This window comes from Brassica napus, chromosome A2 (genome assembly GCF_020379485.1).
Source record: "Brassica napus cultivar Da-Ae chromosome A2, Da-Ae, whole genome shotgun sequence".
NCBI classification, from domain to species: Eukaryota; Viridiplantae; Streptophyta; class Magnoliopsida; order Brassicales; family Brassicaceae; genus Brassica; species Brassica napus.
In genome coordinates, this window is record NC_063435.1 from 2,960,063 (window position 1) to 2,983,419 (window position 23,357).

Below are 23,357 nucleotides of genomic sequence, written 5' to 3' on the forward strand. Positions count from 1 at the left end.
TTTCCTTAAATAGAAACTTTTAGAAAATTATTTTAAAAATACATCCTATTGATCAAAAATTCTAAAAGAATACACATCTAACAACAAAAACTCTATTTATCCCAATTTCCAAATCAAAATCCCAAATCTACAATATTTCTCTATAAAAATGAAAACTTTCCTTAAATAGAAACTTTTAGAAAATTATTTATAAAATACATCCTATTGATCAAAAATTCTAAAAGAATACACATCTAAAAACAAAAACTCTATTTAAACCAAAATCCCAAATCTACAATAATTTTCTATAAAATTGAAAACTTTCCTTAAATAGACACTTTTAGAAAATAATTTATAAAATACATCTTATTGATCAAAAATTCTAAAAGAATACACATCTAACAACAAAAACTCTATTTATCCCAATTTCCAAATCGAAATCCTAAATCTCCAATATTTCTCTATAAAAATGAAAACTTTCCTTAAATAGAAACTTTTAGAAAATTATTTATAAAATACATCCTATAGATCAAAAATCCTAAAAAAAATACACATCTAACAACAAAAACTCTATTTATCTCATTTTCTGAATCAAAATCCCAAATCTACAATATTTATCTATAAAAATGAAAACTTTCCTTAAATAGAAACTTTTAGAAAATTATTTAAAAAATACATCCTATTGATCAAAAATTCTAAAAGAATATACATCTAACAACGAAAACTCTATTTATCCCAATTTCCTAATCAAAATCCCAAATCTACAATATTTCTCTATAAAAATGAAAACTTTCCTTAAATAGAAACTTTTAGAATTTTTTTTATAAAATACATCCTACTGATCAAAAATTCTAAAAGAATACACATCTACTACCAAAAACTCTATTTATCCCAGTTTCCAAATCAAAATCCCAAATCTATAGTATTTCTCTATAAAAATGAAAACTTTCCTTAAATAGAAACTTTTAGAAAAATATTTATAAAATACATCCTAGTGATCAAAAATTCTAAAAGAATACACATCTAACAGCAAAAACTTTATTTATCCCAATTTCCATATCAAAATCCCAAATCTACAATATTTCTCTATAAAAATGAAAACTTTCCTTAAATAGAAACTATTAGAAAATAATTTTAAAAATACATCCTATTGATCAAAAATTCTAAAAGAATACACATCTAACAACAAAAACTCTATTTATCCCAAATTCCTAATCAAATTCCCAAATCTAAATTATTTCTCTATAAAAATGAAAACTTTCCTTAAATAGAAAGTTTTAGAAAATAATTTATAAAATACATCCTATTGATCAAAAATTCTAAAAGAATACACTTCTAACAACAAAAACTCTATTTATCCCAATTTCCAAGTCAAAATCCCAAATCTACAATATTTATTTTTAAAAATGAAAACTTTCCTTAAATAGAAACTTTTAGAAAATTATTTATAAAATACATCCTATTGATCAAAAATTCTAAAAGAATACACTTCTAACAACAAAAACTCTATTTATCCCAATTTCCAAATCAAAATCCCAAATCTACAATATTTCTCTTTAAAAATGAAAACTTTCCTTAAATAGAAACTTTTAGAAAATTATTTATAAAATACATCCTATTGATCAAAAATTCTAAAAGAATACACTTCTAACAACAAAAACTCTATTTATCCCAATTTCCAAGTCAAAATCCCAAATCTACAATATTTCTCTATAAAAATGAAAACTTTCCTTAAATAGAAACTTTTAGAAAATTATTTTAAAAATACATCCTATTGATCAAAAATTCTAAAAGAATACACATCTAACAACAAAAACTCTATTTATCCCAATTTCCAAATCAAAATCCCAAATCTACAATATTTCTCTATAAAAATGAAAACTTTCCTTAAATAGAAACTTTTAGAAAATTATTTTAAAAATACATCCTATTGATCAAAAATTCTAAAAGAATACACATCTAACAACAAAAACTCTATTTAAATCAAAATCCCAAATCTACAATATTTCTCTATAAAAATGAAATCTTTCCTTAAATAGACATTTTTAGAAAATAATTTATAAAATACATCTTATTGATCAAAAATTCTAAAAGAATACACATCTAACAACAAAAACTCTATTTATCCCAATTTCCAAATCGAAATCCTAAATCTCCAATATTTCTCTATAAAAATGAAAACTTTCCTTAAATAGAAACTTTTAGAAAATTATTTATAAAATACATCCTATAGATCAAAAATTCTAAAAAAAAATACACATCTAACAACAAAAACTCTATTTATCTCAATTTCCAAATCAAAATCCCAAATCTACAATATTTATCTATAAAAATGAAAACCTTCTTTAAATAGAAACTTTTAGAAAATTATTTAAAAAATACATCCTATTGATCAAAAATTCTAAAAGAATATACATCTAACAACGAAAACTCTATTAATCCCAATTTCCTAATCAAAATCCCAAATCTACAATATTTCTCTATAAAAATGAAAACTTTCCTTAAATAGAAACTTTTAGAAATTTTTTTATAAAATACATCCTACTGATAAAAAATTCTAAAAGAATACACATCTACTAACAAAAACTCTATTTATCCCAGTTTCCAAATTAAAATCTCAAATCTATAGTATTTCTCTATAAAAATGAAAACTTTCCTTAAATAGAAACTTTTAGAAAATTATTTATAAAATACATCCTATTGATCAAAAATTCTAAAAGAATACACATCTAACAACAAAAACTCTATTTCTCCCAATTTCTAAATCAAAATCCCAAATTTACAATATTTCTCTGTAAAAATGAAAACTTTCCTTAAATAGCAACTTTTTGAAAATTATTTATAAAATACATCATATTGATCAAAAATTCTAAAAGAATACACATCTAACAACAAAAACTCTATTTATCCCAATTTCCAAATCAAAATCCCAAATCTACAAAATTTCTCTATAAAAATGAAAACTTTCCTTTAAAAAATGAACTTTTAGAAAATTATTTATAAAATACATCCTATTGATAAAAAATTCTAAAAGAATACACATCTAACAACAAAAACTCTATTTATCCCAATTTCCAAATCAAAATCCCAAATCTACAATATTTCTCTATAAAAATGAAAACTTTCCTTAAATAGAAACTTTTAGAAAATTATTTATAAAATACATCCTATTGATCAAAAATTCTAAAAGAATACACATCTAACAACAAAAACTCTATTTATCCCAATTTCAAAATCAAAATCCCAAATCTACAAAATTTCTCTATAAAAATGAAAACTTTCCTTAAATCGAAACTTTTAGAAAAATTATTTATAAAATACATCCTATTGATCAAAAATTATAAAAGAATACACATCTAACAATAGAAACTCTATTTATCCCAATTTCAAAATCAAAAACCCAAATCTACAATATTTCTCTATAAAAATGAAAACTTTCCTTAAATAGCAGATTTTAGAAAATTATTTTAAAAATACATCCTATTGATCAAAAATTCTAAAAGAATACACATCTAACAAGAAAAACTATATTTATCCCAATTTCTAAATCACAATCCCAAATCTACAATATTTTTTGTAAAAATGAAATCTTTCCTTAAATAGCATCTTTTAGAACATTATTTGTAGAATATATCTTATTGATCAATCATACGAAAAGAATACACATCTAACAACAAAAAGTCTATTTATTCCAATTTCTAAATCACAATCCTAAATCTACGATATTTTTCTATAAAAATGAAAATTTTCCTTAAATAGCAGGTTTTAGAAAATTATTTTAAAAATACATCCTATTGATCAAAAAATATTAAAGAATACACATCTAACAACAAAAACTCTATTTATCCCAATTTCTAAATCACAACCCTAATTCTACAATATTTTCTATGAAAATGAATACTTTCCTTAAATAGCATCTTTTAGAAAATTATTTATAGAATACATCTTATTGATCAAAAATATGAAAAGAAAATACATCTAACAACAAAAACTCTATTTATCCCATTTTCTAAATCACAATCCTAAATCTACAATATTTTCTATAAAAATGAAAATTTTCTTTAAATAGTAGGTTTTAGAAAATTATTTTAAAAATTCATCCTATTGATCAAAAACTCTAAAAGATAACACAATTAACAACAAAAACTCTATTTATCCCAATTTCTAAATCAGATTCCAAAAACTACAATATTTCTCTATAAAAATGAATAATTTCCTTAAATAGCAGCTTTTAGAAAATTATTTTAAAAATACATCCTATTGGTCAAAAATTCTAAAAGAATAGTCATCTTTTAAAAAAAAAATTTGTTATCCTAATTTCTAAACCACAATACCAAATCTACAATATTTCACTATAAAAATGAAAACTTTCCTTAAATAACATCTTTTAGAAAATTATTTATAAAATACATCCTATTGATCAAAAGTTCTAAAAGAATAGAAATCTAACAACAAAAACTCTTTTTTATCATAATTTGTAAATCACAATCCCAAATCTATAATAATACTCTATAAAAATGTAATTTTTCTTAAAATAGGAGTTTTTTAATAAACTTATTTAAAATATACAACATATTGATCGAAAATTATAAAGAATACTCATCTATCAACAAAAATTCTTTTTATCCTAATTTTTAAATAACAATACAAAATCTACAATATTTCTCTATAAAATGAAAACTTTCCTAAAATAGCTTTTAAAAAAATTATTTAAATAAGTATTGATCAAAAATTCTAAAAGAATACTCATCTATCAACAAAAATTATTGTTATCCTAATTTATAAATTGCAATGTCAAATCTACAATATTTCTTTATAAAAATAAAAACTTTCCTAAAATAGCAGTTTTTGAAAAAATTATTTTTAAAATACCACATATTGATCAAAAATTCTTAAGTAATACTCATATAGCAACAAAAATTCTTGTTATCCTAATTTCTAAATCACAATCTCAAATCTATTATTTCTCTGTAAAATGAAAACTTTCCTAAAATTGCAGTTTTTAAAAAAAAATATTTTAAGAATACAACATATTGATCAATGTTTTTAAAAAAAATACTCATCTATCAACAAAAATATTGTTATCATAATTTCTAAGTCACAATCTCAATTTTTCAATATTTTCTATAAAAAAAAAATCTTTCATAAAATAACATTTAAAAAAAATACCACATATTGATCAAAAATTCTATAATAATACTCATCTATCAACAAAAATTCTTCTTATCCTAATTTCCAAATCACAATCCTAAATCTACAATATTTTTCTATAAAAACGAAAAATTTCCTGAAATAGCATTTTAAAAAAATATTTAAAATATGCAACATATTGATCAAAATTCTAAAAGAATATTCATCTATCAACAAAAATTCTTATTATTATAATTTCTAAATCACAATCTCAAATATACAATATTTCTCTGTAAAAATGAAAACTTTACTTAAATAGTAGTTTAAAAAAATATTTATAAAATCAACGTATAAATTAAAAATTCTAAAAAAATATTTATTTATCAACAAAAATTCTCGTTATCTTAATTTTTAAATCACAATCCCAAATTTTAACATTTTGTATATATATGAACACAAAATGCACCCAAAATGATTTGAAATAAAAAAACGAAGTGGCCCAAAATCAGAAGTAGTTGGCCGTTGGCATTCACAATAAACGCATGTGTCCCTGCATCACCAGAGCAGGCCCGCAGGACTTTATTCTGATTTGCCCTACTATCTCCATGGTTTTCTCTAATTTGCCCCTCCTGATAAATAATTTAATTTTCTTTTTTCTTTAATTACAAAAACTTGAGTAAATACTAAAGTACCCTTAATGAATCTACAAAACTACAACTACACCTAAACTAAACCCTCTAACCTAACCCGAGTATTTCCTTCTTTCCTCAAACTCCCAAACCAACCTTCCCGACCCCACTCTTTCTTTATTTTCCCCTTTTTTCTCGTTCTCTTTGTACGAACCCTAATGACGAAAACGTTAATAGCCGTCGTGGGAGCGATTTTATCAGAACTTCCTATAAACCACAGCCGGCTTTTGGATACTATAAACAGAATGCCGTTGAGAGAGATGTCGTGTAGCTGCGGCCGGGAAGGGAGCTTGTTGAGAAGAAGTGTGCTTTTGTTGCAGCTGTTTAAAAAATGTTTTTTAATCTTTGATCACGCGGATAGACCGAGGAGTTTGGCTACTAGAATGGTTGTTGCGGGAGGGTGGTTAGCTCCAGGGCCTGTGCTAGCTTCTTTATTAGCTTTGGCTGCTTATAAACTCCCTGAGAAACGTAGAGGTTTAAGGAGGAGGCTTAGATGCGCTATAGCTTGTGGTTTTGCATTTTCTAAGTCCAAACGATCAGAAGCTGAAGCTGCTTCTATGTTGCTGAGATTCAACATCGCTAGAACCAGCAGCGTCAAGCTAGGGTTTATACTGATACACGAGCTTGGGAAACCGCGGAACATATATGGGGGGTTTGCTTCTTGTTGTTCGGTTTCGGCAAGACCATTGAGCTGAAGATAACGGAACTGCTGTTTCTTACGAAGCAAGTAATCTCACCCATAGCGATTAGAACTTTCATACGTCGCGGAGCTGCTTAGAGTCTGCACAAACGCACTCGAAGCGGCTGACCAAGCACTGGTGACGCCCGTTGGAGAAGTGGCTAGACAAGTCTCTTTGTTGGAGACCGGTTCAGACAAGCGCACAGCTAAACCCTGTTCTTTGGGAAGAACTCGCTCTGACTCGAGCCACCGTGTTAGAGACAAGATCTAAGCTGATGTTGTGTGGCGGGCAGTTCAGTGTGGCTGATGATCCGATCTGGAAAGCCATCTTTATAAGAACTTCGATCTCAGGAGAGGATCATCATGCGGCTGTGTCGGCTCGAGAGACAGATCTTTTTAGGGCTATCTTTTGTTGTAAAAGTTACAAAAGGTTAGAGTTTCTTGGTTTTGTCATAATCATTATTCTTTAGTTATAAGAGTTAGATTTATACAGAGGCTTTAGTAATAAAGAAAACTATTATGTAAGAAATTTGTCAGAGAATCCGTCTTTTTACATTGTTCTTTTAACTTTTAACAAATCAAGAATGTAGAAAAAATTTTCAAAGTATTTACTGAACAATCAAATGTAGTTTATGTCTGCATGCTAATTTCTTCTTATATATCTTTTGTCTTACGTGAATAATCCAAAGATTGGTAAGAAGAAAAAACAATCAAAAATAAACCTTGCCTGACGTGAATAATCCAAAGATTGTCAAAGTCCACGTAAAAGAAAATCTATGTGGAAGGAAAATTGAGTTTTTGAACTGACACAAACCTTGTCACAGACTGGACAAGCCTCGCTTCTTTCCATCCATTCAAAACGTTCTAAGCAAATTGGACACTCGTCTAGATGCAATTGAAACAGGAAAGGCAGTTGAAGACAGGAGCAGCAGTGTATAGATTAGAGGCCAGAATCGGGAAATAACAGCAGCAGCAGCAACCCATTCTTTGGATGGTTATACCAAGTCAAGTCTTCGACCTGAAATTACCACATTTAAATGTAGTAGCTTTGCACGAACAATTAAAAAAAAGCTAGCCATGAGATTTAAAAGAAAAACAACACGATTGTATCTAACTTGCATATCAAAAGTGTAAGCCACGGAAAGGCATGATAAAAAAAAATTCAACTTCAGCAATTTAAGTCTAAAACATGATAAAAAAATTCCAACAATTTTTTTTGGTCTAAAACGTGTTAAAAATTCAACATAAAAACTTGTATAAAACGTGTTAAGAATTTCAACAAAAAAAATGTCTAAAAGGTGTTAAAAGAACAGAAACATGTTTGAAAATTCACACTTAGTAGTACCCAAGACAGTAGTAATATTTACTTCTTCATAGTAATACTTTTGCAAATTAGAACAATTTTTGGTAATACCACATCAAAAAATAAAATTTATTAGCAATATCAATCAATTTAGACAGTTTTAGATTGTATCTAACACACTGGTAGGAAAATAAATAAAAAAAAATATGTATTTTCTGTCATTCATCTTATTATGGTCTTTCCATCAAAACGTTGGTATGGAACTATAAGAATGTTTTCTAGGGAAATGAGAATTTTCTATCAACTTGAGAAATTAAGAGTATTTTATGTCTAATTTGACAAATAAACACATATAGGACATATATCACGTAATATATGAGACATATCTTCTAAAAAAATAATAATAGACGAACATTAATGTTTTCACTTTCAGCACAAATGGACAAGTATAATGTGTTCAAATATATTTTTGGGCTTTATTACAAATTAATGTTCTCCATAACCGTTTTTTTCTAACTATCAACTCATTTGCCTCTACTGTTGTAACTGGTGGTAAAAATATTATGGTCGGTCAGTTCATTTTCACTAATTAAAATGGACAGTATGATAAGAATGTTTGACAGAAAATCAAAACCAAAAAACTTTGATATAGCAATGATAGTAATACAATTCGCTTTCAAAAAATGATAGTAAAACAATTTAAGCAAAAAAAAACTATAGTAAAACGATAAACTTACAAAATCTATAAACGTTTTCGGTCTCTATCTCTCTCCTCTCTTCTCAAGAACCAAACCAGACCAGAAGGTCAGGTTGTGATCGTAGAACATGACACTAACAACAACTTAGAAGCCTCTAAAAATGATGCTTCATGGACTGACGTTGTCGTCACTTCGGCACCATGACCCTTCAATTTTTCTCTAATGATCCACTTTACACACTGGATAATCACACATTCATAATGGATCAATATATGGAACGGCATTAAAAAACTTTACATGAAGTTTGAGTTTAAAAACTCAATTGTTACCTCACTACTCTACAAACAACTAAGTATACAATGTTATGCCACCAAACAAGATTACCAATAGATGTGACCACTACTATTATTATAAGCATTATGTTTGTCTATTTCATTTTAAGCCGGTTTCACTTTCATACGTTAGAATATAATTCACAACAGAACAACTATTATGTACTGCACAAATAAAATTTAATACATGATTTACATCTCTTTTTAATAAGAAATTTTCATTGCTATTTTATGAAAACAATTCGTCTATTTAACGGTTTCCAAAATTTTAGTTTTGTTATGTCCTACATGAAAATTTTCTCAGAAACAAAAAAAAAGTTATTTAGTAAATTATACAACAAACAAACAAAAGAATTCACAAATTTATATAATCTAGATGTCAAACAATCCGCGCGTAGCGCGGACAAACCACTAGTAATACAATAAAGTGGGGTCCGCGAGCAAGAGAGAGGGACGTGAGGTCCGCGGAGAAGAGAGAGGTATGTGGGGTCGCTGGAAAGAAAAAACTAATATAAAAAGAAAGGGTAGCAGGGGAAAGAGGAAAAGAGTGAAAAAAGGTAGGGCAATGAGAAAATAGATGGGGTAGTTAGAATAGATATTTTCCAACTAGGGCTAATTAGATTACTTTCCAGGCCCGCATTACTGAAAACATCATTTAATCCTCTAACGATATAAACCAAACCAAACCAAACCCCACACAACACAACAACACTTCTCTCGGAAACAACGACAACGAGATGGGTCTCCATCCAATCGCTGATGCCAACGAACGCAACCCCTTTGGCTCCCTCTCCGCCGACGAATTCTACGCGAAGCATTCCGTCTCTCACTCCTCCGCCTTCATCACCAACCCTCGCGGCCTCAAGCTCTTCACCCAGTGGTGGTCCCCACTCCCTCCAACTCCCCCCATCGGCATCGTCGCCGTCGTTCACGGCTTCACCGGAGAATCCAGCTGGTTCCTCCAGCTCACGTCCATCCTCTTCGCTAAATCCGGCTTCATCACCTGCGCGATCGACCACCAAGGGCACGGATTCTCCGACGGCCTCGTCGCTCACATCCCCGACATCAACCCCGTCGTCGACGACTGCATCTCCTTCTTCGACGACTTCCGCAGCCGTCAGGAGACGCCGGATCTCCCCTGTTTTCTCTACTCCGAGTCCTTAGGCGGCGCGATCGCTCTCTACGTCTCGCTCCGTCAGAGAGGCGTGTGGGACGGGCTCATCCTCAACGGCGCCATGTGCGGGATCAGCAGGAAGTTCAAGCCGCCGTGGCCGTTGGAGCACCTGCTCTTCGTCGTGGCTAATCTCATCCCCACGTGGCGCGTAATCCCCACGCGCGGCTCCATCCCTGACGTTTCGTTTAAGGAGCCGTGGAAGAGGAAGCTCGCGCTGGCTAGTCCTAGGAGGACGGTGGCGAGACCGCGCGCCGCCACGGCGTACGAGCTGATTCGTATTTGCAATGAGTTGCAGGAGAGGTTCGAGGAAGTTGAGGTTCCGTTACTGATCGTGCACGGCGGAGGGGATGTTGTGTGTGATCCGGCGTGCGTGGAGGAGCTTCATCGGCGAGCAGCGAGCGAGGATAAGACGATCAAGATCTACCCCGAGATGTGGCATCAGATGGTTGGAGAATCGGAGGAGAACGTCGATTTGGTTTACGGTGATATTCTGAATTGGCTCAAGAGCCGAGCGGAAAGCGCCGCGGAGAGGAAACGGTTGGGACGCGCTGCCGTTGACGGCGGAGCTTAGTGTCATTTGACTCCTTCGGGGTTGTGTTGTTGTCCAATAGAGCAGTGCCATCTGGCAAGTATGGTCATTGCATTGTTTCCTATCTTATGGTTTATGGTTAAACCAATGGTCCAATACACATCTGGGCATTAATAAATTATAAAAATTCGTTTACAAAAATGAAAAATATAATGGAAAAACTAATAAATAAATTACGGTCAACCATCGGATATAACTATGTCGTCGTTTCCGTCAAGCAATGGTTAACTCATAAACGTTGACCTGTAAAATGGTTAATTAACTCGTAAGGAATGGTTCACCTACAATTTACGTATAAATAATTTGATTTACTTGGAAAACCACCTTACCAATTAATAGGCCGTAAAATGAGCCCAGAAAATTAAAGTAATAGACCCAAACGGGAGGTCGACGAAACTGACAAGCTAGTACACAGCATGCATTAGACATTTGAGATTTTGGTCTTTTTTGGATTTGATGAGTTTTTAAGAAACCCAACTAAAATATTTTTTTCTTTTTTGGATTTTCATTGGTGAATTCTCCAAATAAATAGTTTTTCTAATTTTTAGAAGAAAATCTTGAATTAGTTAAAATGTTTTTTTTTCTCAAAAACAAAAAAATACATAGAATCTAGGGCTGTTCAATATGGTAAAACCGAACTGTACCAAACCGAACCGAACCGAAATAGACAATATGGTTTGGTTTTGGTATATACCATATAAACCGAATGGATATAATTTTATAAAAACCGTAGGATTTGGATATGGTTTGGTATATAACCGATTAAACCGAATAAACCGAACAAAACCGATTAAAAGTAGAAACATGTAAATATGTATCTATTTTATAACAATACATGAAAATCTATTTGTTACATAAGTTAAATTTGTGTTAATAACTATTACCATAATTTTATAGTAATAAAAAACCTTAATTTGTAAAACACTTGAACTATAACTAAATAACAATACATCGCAATTCAGACATCTTATTTTCTAAGTCTTTTTTTGATCTTTTTGATTTATTTTAGTCTTCACTAAATTAATATGAAGATTATAAATTTGATGGACAATAATTAATGGAAAATTTTCAATTGAAAAAGCATGACTTTAATGAACACTAAATATGGAAGAGTGGAAAAACTTTTCTTTCATGTTTCTGTTTTGTTTCATATTTTTATTTTTAATATTTCAAGCTTTGATTTTAGTTATAGATTTGATTATTTTATTTGATGGTAAAAACATTTTTACTTTTTTGTTCATTTATTTGAACATGTAATATATTTTTAATAAATGACTGTGTTGACAATATGACTCTAAAATTCATATAATATAATCTCAAACAAAATAATTATGTTTTTTGGTATAAAACCGAATAAACCAAAAACCGACGGTATATAAACCGAACCGAACCGAAGTAAATATGGATTTAGAATGGTAGTTATATTTTACTAACCGAAATACCAAAAACCGAAAAAAACCGAACCGAAACCGAACCGATATCCGGATTGAACACCCCTAATAGAATCTACAAACTTTGAAGACCTAAATCTATAAGTAGTTAATGAGAAATTTTATCCATTTAATTAGGAGATATAGCATTAGCTTTTTTTTTTAAATCTAACTTTATAATACATTGGCGATTTAGGATAAATAGATGGAAAAGTTCTCAACAACTATATTATAAGCTGGAAGTGAGGAGAGAAGATCACAGATGAGCACCACCATGAAAATCATGTCTTTTGCTATGCTACTTATTCTCACGTTTTCTATTTGTTAGTCTCTCTCTCGGCCATGAAACTTTCTAGCAAATTTAATGTTGTTTGATTTCTACGTGCATGTGGTTCTTATAGGTGAACGTCCGTATTTTGTTTGCATGTTATAATAGATGTTGAAGGATCCGACAATTCGTTGTGCTGCAACACACATGCGAAATTTGGAGCGTGCAAAACACAACAAGAAAGAAAGAGATGCAAGACTTGGTGTCTTAAAGGATGTAAGAACAAGAAAGGCGGTTTTTGCAAACGTCTTCCGCGTGGAGCAGCACGATGCCATTGTTACTGCTAAAACATATGCTTTTGCGTTTGCATAGATTGCGATACATATTAATTAGTTTTAAATCTTAAATTGGATATGAATATGATCTATGTACCTTTTTCTTTTCTTTTTTGCTAAATTGTATATATCATATTGATGAGCTGTAGATTTTACAAAATGCATAATCTAAGGCTTACACCACCTTGGCAGAAAAACAGAGAAAAAAAACAAGTTGATGTAAAGACAGTGAACACACTAAAACAGGCTAATGCAACCAAATAGACATCAGAGGTTTGAAGAGCTTTTTGTGTCTTCTTGCCGTGATGGAATTAAGTTTTACTATTCTAACGTAAGCCCATGCATGTATATAGAGATATATCATAATATTTGGAATTGATATATATGATTACAAAAACGTAAGCTATTAATCTGTAGCTTTTAAATTGATGTGTTATAAGCCTACAAGCGAATGTTTCTTTTATCATAACCGAGGGATTGATAGAGACTGAGAATTCTGTCAAAGTTTTGGTGAGTTTCAATGTTAGGTACGAGAGATTTACTCTTGTTCATCCGGGTCGTTTATGAAATTTTGGAGGCTTTACACAATTTAGTAAAATACTTTAGCAAAAATATATATTTTAAAAATAATTTAAGAATCTATGTGTATATATATTAACTCTTGAAGTTTAATATTTCACTTACCTATGCAAGGACTTGTTCATGCTGTGGGAAGAAGTGAGCCTTAGAGACTAGACTTTATGGATTACACGACGTGATCAAATATAATTTTCAAAAATACATGAAGAATATACTTTTATGCTTTGTCAACTCTTCATCATCTAAATACCACCGATCAACTTCTCTTTCTCTCCCTCTCGGTTTCACGTTAGCAAAGATGGCAGAGAAACAGTTTGCCGAAGAAGCAGATGTCAAGATCAGAGCTGCTGCGGCGGCCTCGGATCTTGAACATATGGCTGCTGAGTCATCCGTGGTTCCAGACTTCGAGAGAGGTAGGTTCTACGACGTGTATTCAGCCAGGAGGAACGAGCGGTTGAAGAGGAGGAAAGGAGGAGAAGAAGAAGATGCTGTAGTCAAAGGAACTCTGTACAATCTCGGAGTGGATCCCATGCCGACCAAGAGAAGAGGAACCTTTAAGAAGAAGAAGGCGATGGTTGAGACAACAACAACGCCGAGGTATTCTCTGAGGAGCACAGTTACCAAAGATAACAAGAAGCCTCTGAGTGTCGCTGTAAGTACTATGAAAACTGTCAGTAGCACCAGGAGGGTTATGAGTATCTGATCCTGCTCTGCTTCTACTCTTCGCTTTTGCTTTGCTTTGGTGGTTCTATCAGGAAATCGAAGTTTGGGGTTTTGATTTCCTTCTATCTAATGTTTGCAGTATTGTTCTGCTGTCGGGATGTCGACATAAATAAACCCATGAAACTTTGTTTGTTTTGTGTATTATCTATTAAAGTTGTTGTGTGTTTCAAGATCATATAGGCTTTGACATAGACACTGCCTCTTTTGATTCCCATCTTGAAGACATGGACACAAACATGTTATTGTTTTGTTTTCTTTGTTACTCATACATTCTTATCTGTCAAATGCGTATCTTCTTGCTTTCAGTGAAGATATTATTTTCTTACTCCACAAAGAATTTGAGTAACATGTTTCTAGAAAATGGGTATCTATAAGGCATCATGTTTACACATCCCCATCATTGTTAAGATGATTATGTATTTGGAACAGAATCCTAAATACTTACTGAAACCAATTTGGTTTCAAACGAGTAGTGAATTATTATGTTACTGTCTTGCTTTTATTGACCAATAACTCAAGCAGTACTAGGCTGATTTTGTGTGGTGAGTCTCTTATGAGGTGTGATGTTAATCCAATAACAATCATTTTTGTTTCACTTTCTCAATTTTATAAATTGATAAGATCCAAAAACCATTAGCCGCATGACTCTATAATCGTTTTCTTTCAAAAAAAAATATTGATGGGTGTCAATATTTTTGGTTTTTGTAAGAACAGGTAACTAATCCTGGTACCAAAAAACAAACAAAACACTGAAAAGAACCAACATCACAGAGACTTAATCATCCTCATAAACTTCAAGGTTCTTCAACTTTGACTCCAACTCATCATCCTCTTCATCTCCTTCTTCTCCATCAGGATCATTCTCATCCAAACCCCCAAGCAACTCTGCTTTTTCTTAAACATCTCTTTAACTTCTTCAACACCTTCCTCTGATATGATATTCCCATCTATGTTCAACAGCTTGAAAGCTTCTTTCTTCATAACAACCCCAGCCAAGGCCACTGCTCCATCTCTTCTTATGTAATTATTGCTCATATCAATATACTGCAACTTCGAATGATCCTCTTCCACACTCTTTTCTATCTGAATACACCCCTCGTCTCTCAGCTAATTCTCAGACGAATTCAACTTGTTCAAATCCTGGTTCGCTGCTACACACGCTGCGATAGCTGAAGCTGCTTCAGAAGTTATATCATTCCCCGCCATCTCAAGAACTTCAACGGGCGAAGCAGACTCCTTGAGAGCGTCTGCTACGGCTATAGTTATGAAAGTGAAGTACCCTCAGCTTCTCCGTTGAAGGAATCAGCTCTGAAACCGCTTGTGCAGCTTCTTTAGAGATACCATCGTTCATCAAATAGAGCTCTTCCAAAGAGCTCAGAGATTTCAAGAGCGTGCCAAACGCTCTAACACCCTTCTCACCCAACGCATTGTCTGATAAGTTGAGAGACGAGAGAACATTACCTTGCAGAGCGTTCGAGAATAGATTCATAACATCAAGAGCTTCAACCTTAAGCTGATGTTTCAGAGAAGCTAAGATAGGCTCAGCGACACGAGCAGCTCCTAAACCAAAACTCCTATTGCTAAAACATATCTGTAAATTTATATAGTGATTTTGATATGTAAAAATGAGTTATAAACTTTGGTATAATAATTAATAGATAATTTTTTTCATGTATAAACTGTGGTAAGTAATGTTTAAATTATAAGTACTAACAATATAGAAACTGATTTCTCAAATATATTATAGAATTTGTACCAATACATTACCAATATTGCTTTTGTTCTATAATAGAAAACGTTTATAAACATTAGCAAAATTAATAAATTACCTTTTTAAAAAGGATATTATTAATAATATAAACGTTAACTAATAATAAATAATGCAGTAAACATTATTGGTCAACCAATTTTTAATAAAATTAATTATTTTAAAACTATCAAAATATATTATATTGTGAAACATATTCTTCTGCTTATATTAGCAATTTAAACTATAAAATAATTTTGTTTAAGTAAATCAAATGGAAATAAGAAAGTTTATAAAAAATTTATGATCAAGTAAATAGTTGTATATATTGTTAATAATATTTTATTAACTAACCAAAAGTAAACATTGGACTTTGTTGATGTTTTGAATATATGTTTCAAAAAAAATTAAACTGTTTAAAAAGTAAAAAAAAAAAAACTTCGACAACTAATGGAAACAATAAAACACTAACTTAATTTCTAATACAAGCAATTTTCATTGATGTTTATTTAAAATTTGTTTAAGAAAAATTGACCAAGAAGATAACTTAAAAGTATAACTCAACTCTACTCAAACACAAATTCAAAAATTTAAAACTAATTTATGGTAACATTTTTATGAATATTCTTAACTCAAACTAAATTAAGTCTAAATCATGTTACCAATCAAAGTCTAAATCTTCCCTTAACAATGAATCAAGTTTGTGGAACATAAATATAAAAAATTCTATAAACGTATTCCAACTAAGTTTTATTAAATTTTTTAATAACTATTTTATATTCAGTTTAATATGTTAACTAATTATTTTGTTCATTTTGATACATTAAATTTTTAAATTGTGTTTGTTTTAGTACTCAAATTATATTTATTATAATCAAAAATATTAATAAATATCAAAAGATAGTTAAAATTTTCCAAAATTTAGAAACAAATCTTAAAAATTTCTAATGTTATGTAAACATATACATGATTCCCACCTTAAACCCCATTGCTAAGCTTACAAATGCGAATGTAATTGCAGTTTTTTCTCAATTTGATTTTCGTTGTTATTTGGGCAAATGTTCAATGGTAATTGGTTCAAACAACTTGGGTCTATTAGAGATCAAGGGAATCATTATTTGTGTTGGTGTTATATCAGTTTAGATCAAACTAGTGCTAACTAGTGCTCAATTTTTTATTTCTGGTTTAACTCCATACCAAATTAGACTATATATATGTTTGACATATTTTTGAAATTGTAGGTCAAACTTTCTAATGAAGTTTCAAATACAAAATAGTCATTTCTTTGAAGACTGATTGTCACCAAAAGAGATATTAATACAATACAATGGCCAAAATTAATCAAACCCACACATCAAATTACTAAAGCATTTCAAAATAATGTTTAATTATAATCATTATTACGACATGAAAATAATGGATCGTAAATTGTACAGAGAATGACCATAAGCATATGTATGAAACATTCATTTTGATTAGTTTATAAATAAATTTATCTTATTTTATTATTGTTAGAAAAAACTAAAGTAAAATCAATAAGCTTAAGGTATGTGAACACGTATATTCATTTATGTTTTTTACTAAAAAAATATTATATTTTACTTATTTTTTCATTACTTTTTTTGTATTTAATCCGATGGAGTGACAACACACAACACATGAATATAACACCTTCCAAAAAATTCAAATTCATATATGATGATATATTTCTATTTCAGTTCTCTTTAATTTCAAAATGTTGCTAATTATTTTTCTTTCCATTTTGATAGACCATGGTGAGCAAAGAAAGCCGGCAAAGTACATTGACGAGGAGGCAAACTACTACATGCTAAAGATGATAAACTCTTAGCATGTGGCAATCTTCAACGCAGAAGAGCTTAGAAATGTTATGAGTGGAATGCCTACTATCGATGGTAAGTTTGAACTCTTATATTCAATTTTATGTTTTTTATTGGGGCTTTGAAACAAACAGAAACCTATGAGAATCATGTATGAAATTAAATTGTTATTCAATAATTTTGGAGGTGTTGGAATCTTTCGAGCACACTTACAAGGCTAAATTTCTGGGCTTCGTCATTGGAACACTGCGGATACGGTGAATTCAATTTCAGGATAACCATTGGATGTGTAGGAAATCTATGTTGTACAATTGTTTTTGTTTCAGGTCCTGTCAGACGGCTTGAAACCGACTATCATGAGAAGTGTGGCTGCTAATCGTATGCTGCTGGATATACATGATTTTAAATCACTATCTTATACATCTAATTATTTCTTGTACAGCGTGTCTATCAACTAATCTATTTCTCATCTATTGCAGTGCTAAACAACTAGACCTTCCAAGATACTCTTCAAAGGAGCAAATTAAGGAGAAGTTACTACGTGCCATTCGAGAATGTGATTGTTTTGGTTTTGGTGTAGTGGGGTCTTGGTTTTAGATAGACAATCATACTGATTTGCTTGTTTTCAATTTATTATAAATTTTAGCCATTGAGTTGCTATGGAGGTGTGTGTGTGCCAATGGCTTTGAACTTATTTATAGTCGTATGTTATTGATCAGATGTTCCTTGTGTCTTCTATGTAACCTACAAAATGACACAAAGTTTAACTAACACAAGGTTGAATATTCTCACTGAACTTCTTTTTTATTTTAATGTGATTTAGTTGTAAAGTGAGTTATGACTATTACAAAAGTCAAGCTATTGAAAGAATGTGTGTAATCTTTAAGGGGGTGTATTGAATCTGAAATTTGAAGCAATTTGATTTTTAATGAGTTTGTAGATGATTGTAGGAGAATTTAGAGAATTTAGTGTGATTTTTGTTAAAACACTCTAGAATCTTATCTAAAACAGTGAGATTTGGATTTTTATTTTTACTAGTGGTATTCCGGCGCTACGCGCCGGGTTCATATGTTTAATTCTTACATGAATTTACAATTCATTTTATAGTCTTAGTAAAGAATATATGTTCAAAATATAAAAATGAAAATTTTATTCTTTCTAACTCTGATTCTGCTCTACATATTGGATTCAAACAAAAAAAAGCAAGCTCAAATGTATCCAAATTCAATTTGAAAACCCTAAATAGAATTAAGGTTTTCTTCGTAAACCATTGATAAAACGATTAAAACTTATTGATTCACAGCTCGCTTGGACGATCATTTATATAATTCTGATCAATACTTTAAAATGTTTATAATATGTTTTGTAGATTTATTTGCGTTCAACTATGTGACTGATCCTCTTTCTATCTGTAATACTATGCGAGAATCTAAATTTTACTATGTTACTCTTGTTCTACATATCACAAACGAATCAAAAGAAGTATCACAAATAATAGTAACTATATTTCAAATTTTGAAGTTACAACTCAAAAACGTCACTAAGATGAATTACCACACTTTATTCCAAATATTTGATCAAGTCTTATAATCAGCTAACATCTTTTATGATAGTATTATCAACATCCATCACTTCCACTGAAGTTATGCTATAAACAAATAAAACAAATTATATATCAAATTCTGTTTATATTATTACCAACTATTTTGTTCAATAACAATTTGCATTATATATAACCTAAAACCAATTCTTAGGTATCTCTTAATTCCCTGTCTTCTTACTCCTAAGTAATCAATAGTATTATGTTTTGAAACACTATCTGAAGTGCTTATTATTGGTAGACATGTCTCTTCCCGTGATATAATAATCAGCCAATGGTTTTTGTATCACAGATTAACATCAAAACTGATTCGTGTTGTTTTTTCACTGAGTGTAAATAATACGACAACAACACTTTAAAAATGGATGATGCGCAGTGAAGCTCAGTCGTGAGAAGAACTCTTAAATGGGAAAATACATTCTTTAAATACGACAGCCAGAGATGATATGGTAAATTGTTTTTGCTTACGTTATATGAATCGTCGTATGAGGAAACCTCTTTGGTTGTTGCATCATCTCCCATTCCATATTCCTTCAGTGCAGCTTCTAATTAGTCTATTGGAATGTACACAAACGTTCTGATCAAAAGCAAAGGTTTCAGACTCTTGCTTATATAAATATATATCGGTAAAGAAGAAAAGAGCTGAGAAGCAATGTGTTGTTCACCTGCTGCTGTCTTTGTCAAAATGTTGGAAGGCTGTTATGAGATATTCTGAGAAATGATGATTGTATAGATCTGATAAAACTGTATACATGATTTGAGAGAATTAATATTGGGAGTCTCTCTCCTCCCTTTCAACTTTGATCAAATCTATTTATAACCCTCACAACATTCCTCAGTCAATATATATAAGACTCGCCACTTGAGCAAACAGCCCATGTGCTCCGTTAACTACCTGTGCAGCCTCTCCAGCTCACACCTGATTATTCCTTATTCCTTCTTCCCCTTCCATCTCCTAGAACCATCTCAGACTCTTACATAAGCTAACTCCACATCAGACTCGTTGACAGGATCCTTCCCCTGCTGACCAACTTCATGATGATTCTCATTACTTTCAAGCATTGTTGCAGCAATGAGCTCGATTTAGGCAGTTTGTCCTGTTCCCATCAACATCAGCCTAAATCAGAATTCACAGGACACATGAGTTTTAATGGTAAAATAAGGGAATGAAAAAATAGTTTCACTTTTGCTGATGTTAGTCTAGATCCCAATATGACTAATCCTTAGTAAATTAATATTCATGGGGAAATCATGGAAATGATAAAACCCTATTCAAAGCAAAAAAAAATCAGACAATCAGACGCAAAAGGAGACGTTTTTAAAAACTTTGTTTTGAAGGGGTTGAAGGTGTATTAGTGGATTGTAAGCAACATCGAATTTTTAAAATACTAAAAACAGGTTTTTGGACAGGAATGAAATCAGAAGTGCTCGAACTCAGCTTGGTGAAGTGGCAGTTCCTAGTAGCAACATAAAAAAAAAAGAAAACTAAGTCTGTTTGGCTATTAGAAAAAGTGTGGCTATTAGAAAGTAGAAATAAGATCCCGTATAATAAGAAATTAAAAAAAAATAGATAGCTTTCTAGTACCTTCTTGTCCAGTAACACCATGTTTACCCCAATTAGCTCGCCTACCTTCTGCAGATTGCTAGTCTCCTTACAACGCCCCACCTCCAGATCGGAAAAGTAGATTTGGAAAATCATCATCACAGTGAGTTTCAGTTTGGCTAGGTATCGTGTGGTATAGAGAATCTAAAAGCATGAATCTCATCTGAAGGAAGAGGACGATATATATATATATATATATACAGAAAATACGCTTAGCAGAGAAACCAAAGGATCTCCATTCAATAGGACCTAGTGGGGATAATTTATTGGGAAGCATAATTGAGGTCAGTTACTCCCGGCAGGAAGTGGAGAGGACGATGTTAATGCAAATCTCATGCTCTCCACGAATCCACCGTAACTTCAAGCTCAATTAAGTTTTCTGATATGGGCCTATGTGTAAGTTAAAGTTTGGGCCAAACATTAATCGTAATTCAAACTCATTGACATATCGTCTAAAACATAAAAAAAAAAAACACGATGACAGATGTCAACTTGACAAAGGGTGAGCTGAGTTTTCCAGATTTGTCTGAAGCTATGAAGAAAACCCTATCTCCACTTCGACGACGATGCTTAACCATATAGGCTTTACATAGAAAATCTAATCGCAAAAGAAAATCGATGACTTTTTTATTTTGACTCACGAAGCCCATTAGATATACACGACCTTCATTATAACATAGACCAATTGGGTATCATCTTTAAGTAAAGTAACGAAGCTCATTAGTATAATTTTTTTTTCTAGTGGGACCCACATGTTGTTGACATGGTTGATTACTGCAATTTTAGTGGCTGATTTTCTGATCTGATGTGGCATAGCTCAGAAGGTTTCTTATTCACCTTTTAATAGTGTTAGATAACTAAGAACTCCCCTACAATTAAAGTACTCTAAAATCTCCAACTTAAATTTTGTTCAATAATAGAAGATTTCAAAGTGTTTTATAAAATGATAAGTTCAATAACATTGTTTTTTAAAACACTCGTTTGAATAACAGTGGATTTGTATATTTTGAAAAATATGTTGATATTTATTTTTCATGTAATTATTGGGGTTTGGCAAAATGAATCTGAGGAACAGAACCGATACCGATCCGAAAATATAGTATCAAACCCGAACATAAATTAATTAAATATTCGAATTATTCAAAATTTTGTTATTTAGAGAACCGAATCTGATCCGAACCGTATTCGGGTACCCGAATTTATCTAAAAATAGATTTAAATACTTATATATATATTAATTATTTTTAGATTTAACGTATATAAAACATCAAGAATGATACTTTTAAATTGGTCTAAATACTTGAAAATATATATAGATAGTCAAAAGTAAATATCTGAAATAGTTAAAGTATACTCAATCACCAAAAATACTTAAAATAATTATTGATTTCATATCCAAAATTTTAAATCAAGCCAATTGATATGTTAAGCTTAGATATTATGACATATGTTATTCAAATTTATAGGTAATATATTATTTTATTTATAGATTTTGAGAAATTTAAAATAGAAAAATGATTTAAAACTTTAAAAATAATTTAAAAGGGTTATCCAAACCCGAACCAAACCCGCAAAGATCCGAATCGAACTCAAACCAAAATTTAGAGACATCCTAATAGGGCTGAAATCTTTGATCCCGAAAACCCGAAATGCAAACCGATCAGAACCAAACCCGTATGGGTACCCGAAAGCCCATCCCTAGTCATTATTATATATTGTATATTGTCATCATATAATTAATCGTATTTTATACGTACCATCATATAAGTAATCATATAATTAATAGTATTTTATATGTACCATCATATAAATAATTACATATATTATATTTTTATAACTTACTATGATATAAAAAAACCATAATTTGAGTTGGTATTTCAAATTGAGCTTTGTATTGTATTTTTCTTATATATATTGACAACATTTTTTTTATAATGGTTATTGAAAAATAGTTTAGTAAAAATCCATTTTTGAATATATGTATATTTTTGAATCAATTTTTGATATAAATAAACTTTGAATTATTATTTTGATTTGAAATATGTATATAAAGTTTAAATTTTGTTTTATGGTTAGTTTAGAAAAAAAAAGTTTTAGGCAATTAGATTGACCCATTTTCGTATATTTTAAAACTGGCCCAGATCGATAATTTTTTATAATATGATAGACTTTCAATTTTTCTTAATAACATGAGCCCATTACCTTTTTTTCTTGATACTATTATCCTTGTTTCCAAATAAAATTAAGTTTTTTAAAAAGACTACAATTCATGTTTCCAAACACTCTAAATTTTTTTAATAGTCCTATTCAAGTTTCTAAACAATCTCATTGTGTACTTCAACTTTAATAATATAGACTAGATTTTGACCCGCGCACCCGCGCGGGTGTATTTTTCAAAAACATTTTGCTACTTGTTTTTATGTTAATATTAGTGCTTGAAAAAAAATCAAAATCTGAAGAACGAAACCGATCTTGATCAGAAAGTGTAATACCAAACCCGAACCAAAATTGATAGCAAAATATTTTGAAAAATATGTTAATATTTAATCTGCGTGCCTGCGCGGATGTATATTTTAAAAAACTATGTTGATATTTGTTTTTCATGTAATTATTAGGGTTTGGCAAAATGAATCCGAGGAACAGAACCGATACCGATCCGAA

At 30.7% G+C, this 23,357-nt stretch overlaps 4 protein-coding genes and 1 long non-coding RNA gene across 5 annotated transcripts; 3 read left to right on the top strand and 2 right to left on the bottom strand.

Moving 5' to 3' along the window:
• Positions 1 to 9,497: 9,497 nt before the first annotated feature.
• LOC106425826 (caffeoylshikimate esterase-like) lies at positions 9,498 to 10,714 on the top strand. The gene has a single exon (XM_048749499.1). The coding sequence runs from the start codon at positions 9,548 to 9,550 to the stop codon at positions 10,553 to 10,555; it is 1,008 nt and encodes a 335-aa protein (XP_048605456.1). The 5' UTR covers positions 9,498 to 9,547; the 3' UTR covers positions 10,556 to 10,714.
• Positions 10,715 to 11,998: 1,284 nt separating this feature from the next.
• On the top strand, positions 11,999 to 12,905 carry LOC111208590 (putative defensin-like protein 23). The gene is made up of 2 exons (XM_022707768.2): positions 11,999 to 12,326; positions 12,440 to 12,905. The coding sequence occupies exons 1-2, from the start codon at positions 12,266 to 12,268 to the stop codon at positions 12,616 to 12,618; spliced, it is 240 nt and encodes a 79-aa protein (XP_022563489.1). The 5' UTR covers positions 11,999 to 12,265; the 3' UTR covers positions 12,619 to 12,905.
• A 454-nt stretch (positions 12,906 to 13,359) lies between these two features.
• LOC106425767 lies at positions 13,360 to 16,358 on the top strand. The gene has a single exon (XM_048749517.1). It carries the CDS (start codon positions 13,388 to 13,390, stop codon positions 13,886 to 13,888), a length of 501 nt encoding a protein of 166 aa, XP_048605474.1. The 5' UTR covers positions 13,360 to 13,387; the 3' UTR covers positions 13,889 to 16,358.
• LOC106425697 (RAN GTPase-activating protein 2-like) lies at positions 14,713 to 16,644 on the bottom strand. Its single transcript, XM_013866413.1, has 3 exons — positions 16,633 to 16,644; positions 15,188 to 15,499; positions 14,713 to 15,015 (listed from the first exon to the last, which is right to left on the bottom strand). Exons 1-3 carry the CDS (start codon positions 16,642 to 16,644, stop codon positions 14,713 to 14,715), a joined length of 627 nt encoding a protein of 208 aa, XP_013721867.1.
• A 2,742-nt stretch (positions 16,645 to 19,386) lies between these two features.
• LOC106425692 lies at positions 19,387 to 21,520 on the bottom strand. The gene is made up of 3 exons (XR_001285193.3): positions 20,679 to 21,520; positions 19,759 to 20,210; positions 19,387 to 19,670 (listed from the first exon to the last, which is right to left on the bottom strand). It is a non-coding gene; the product is annotated as an uncharacterized LOC106425692 (long non-coding RNA).
• Positions 21,521 to 23,357: the final 1,837 nt, after the last annotated feature.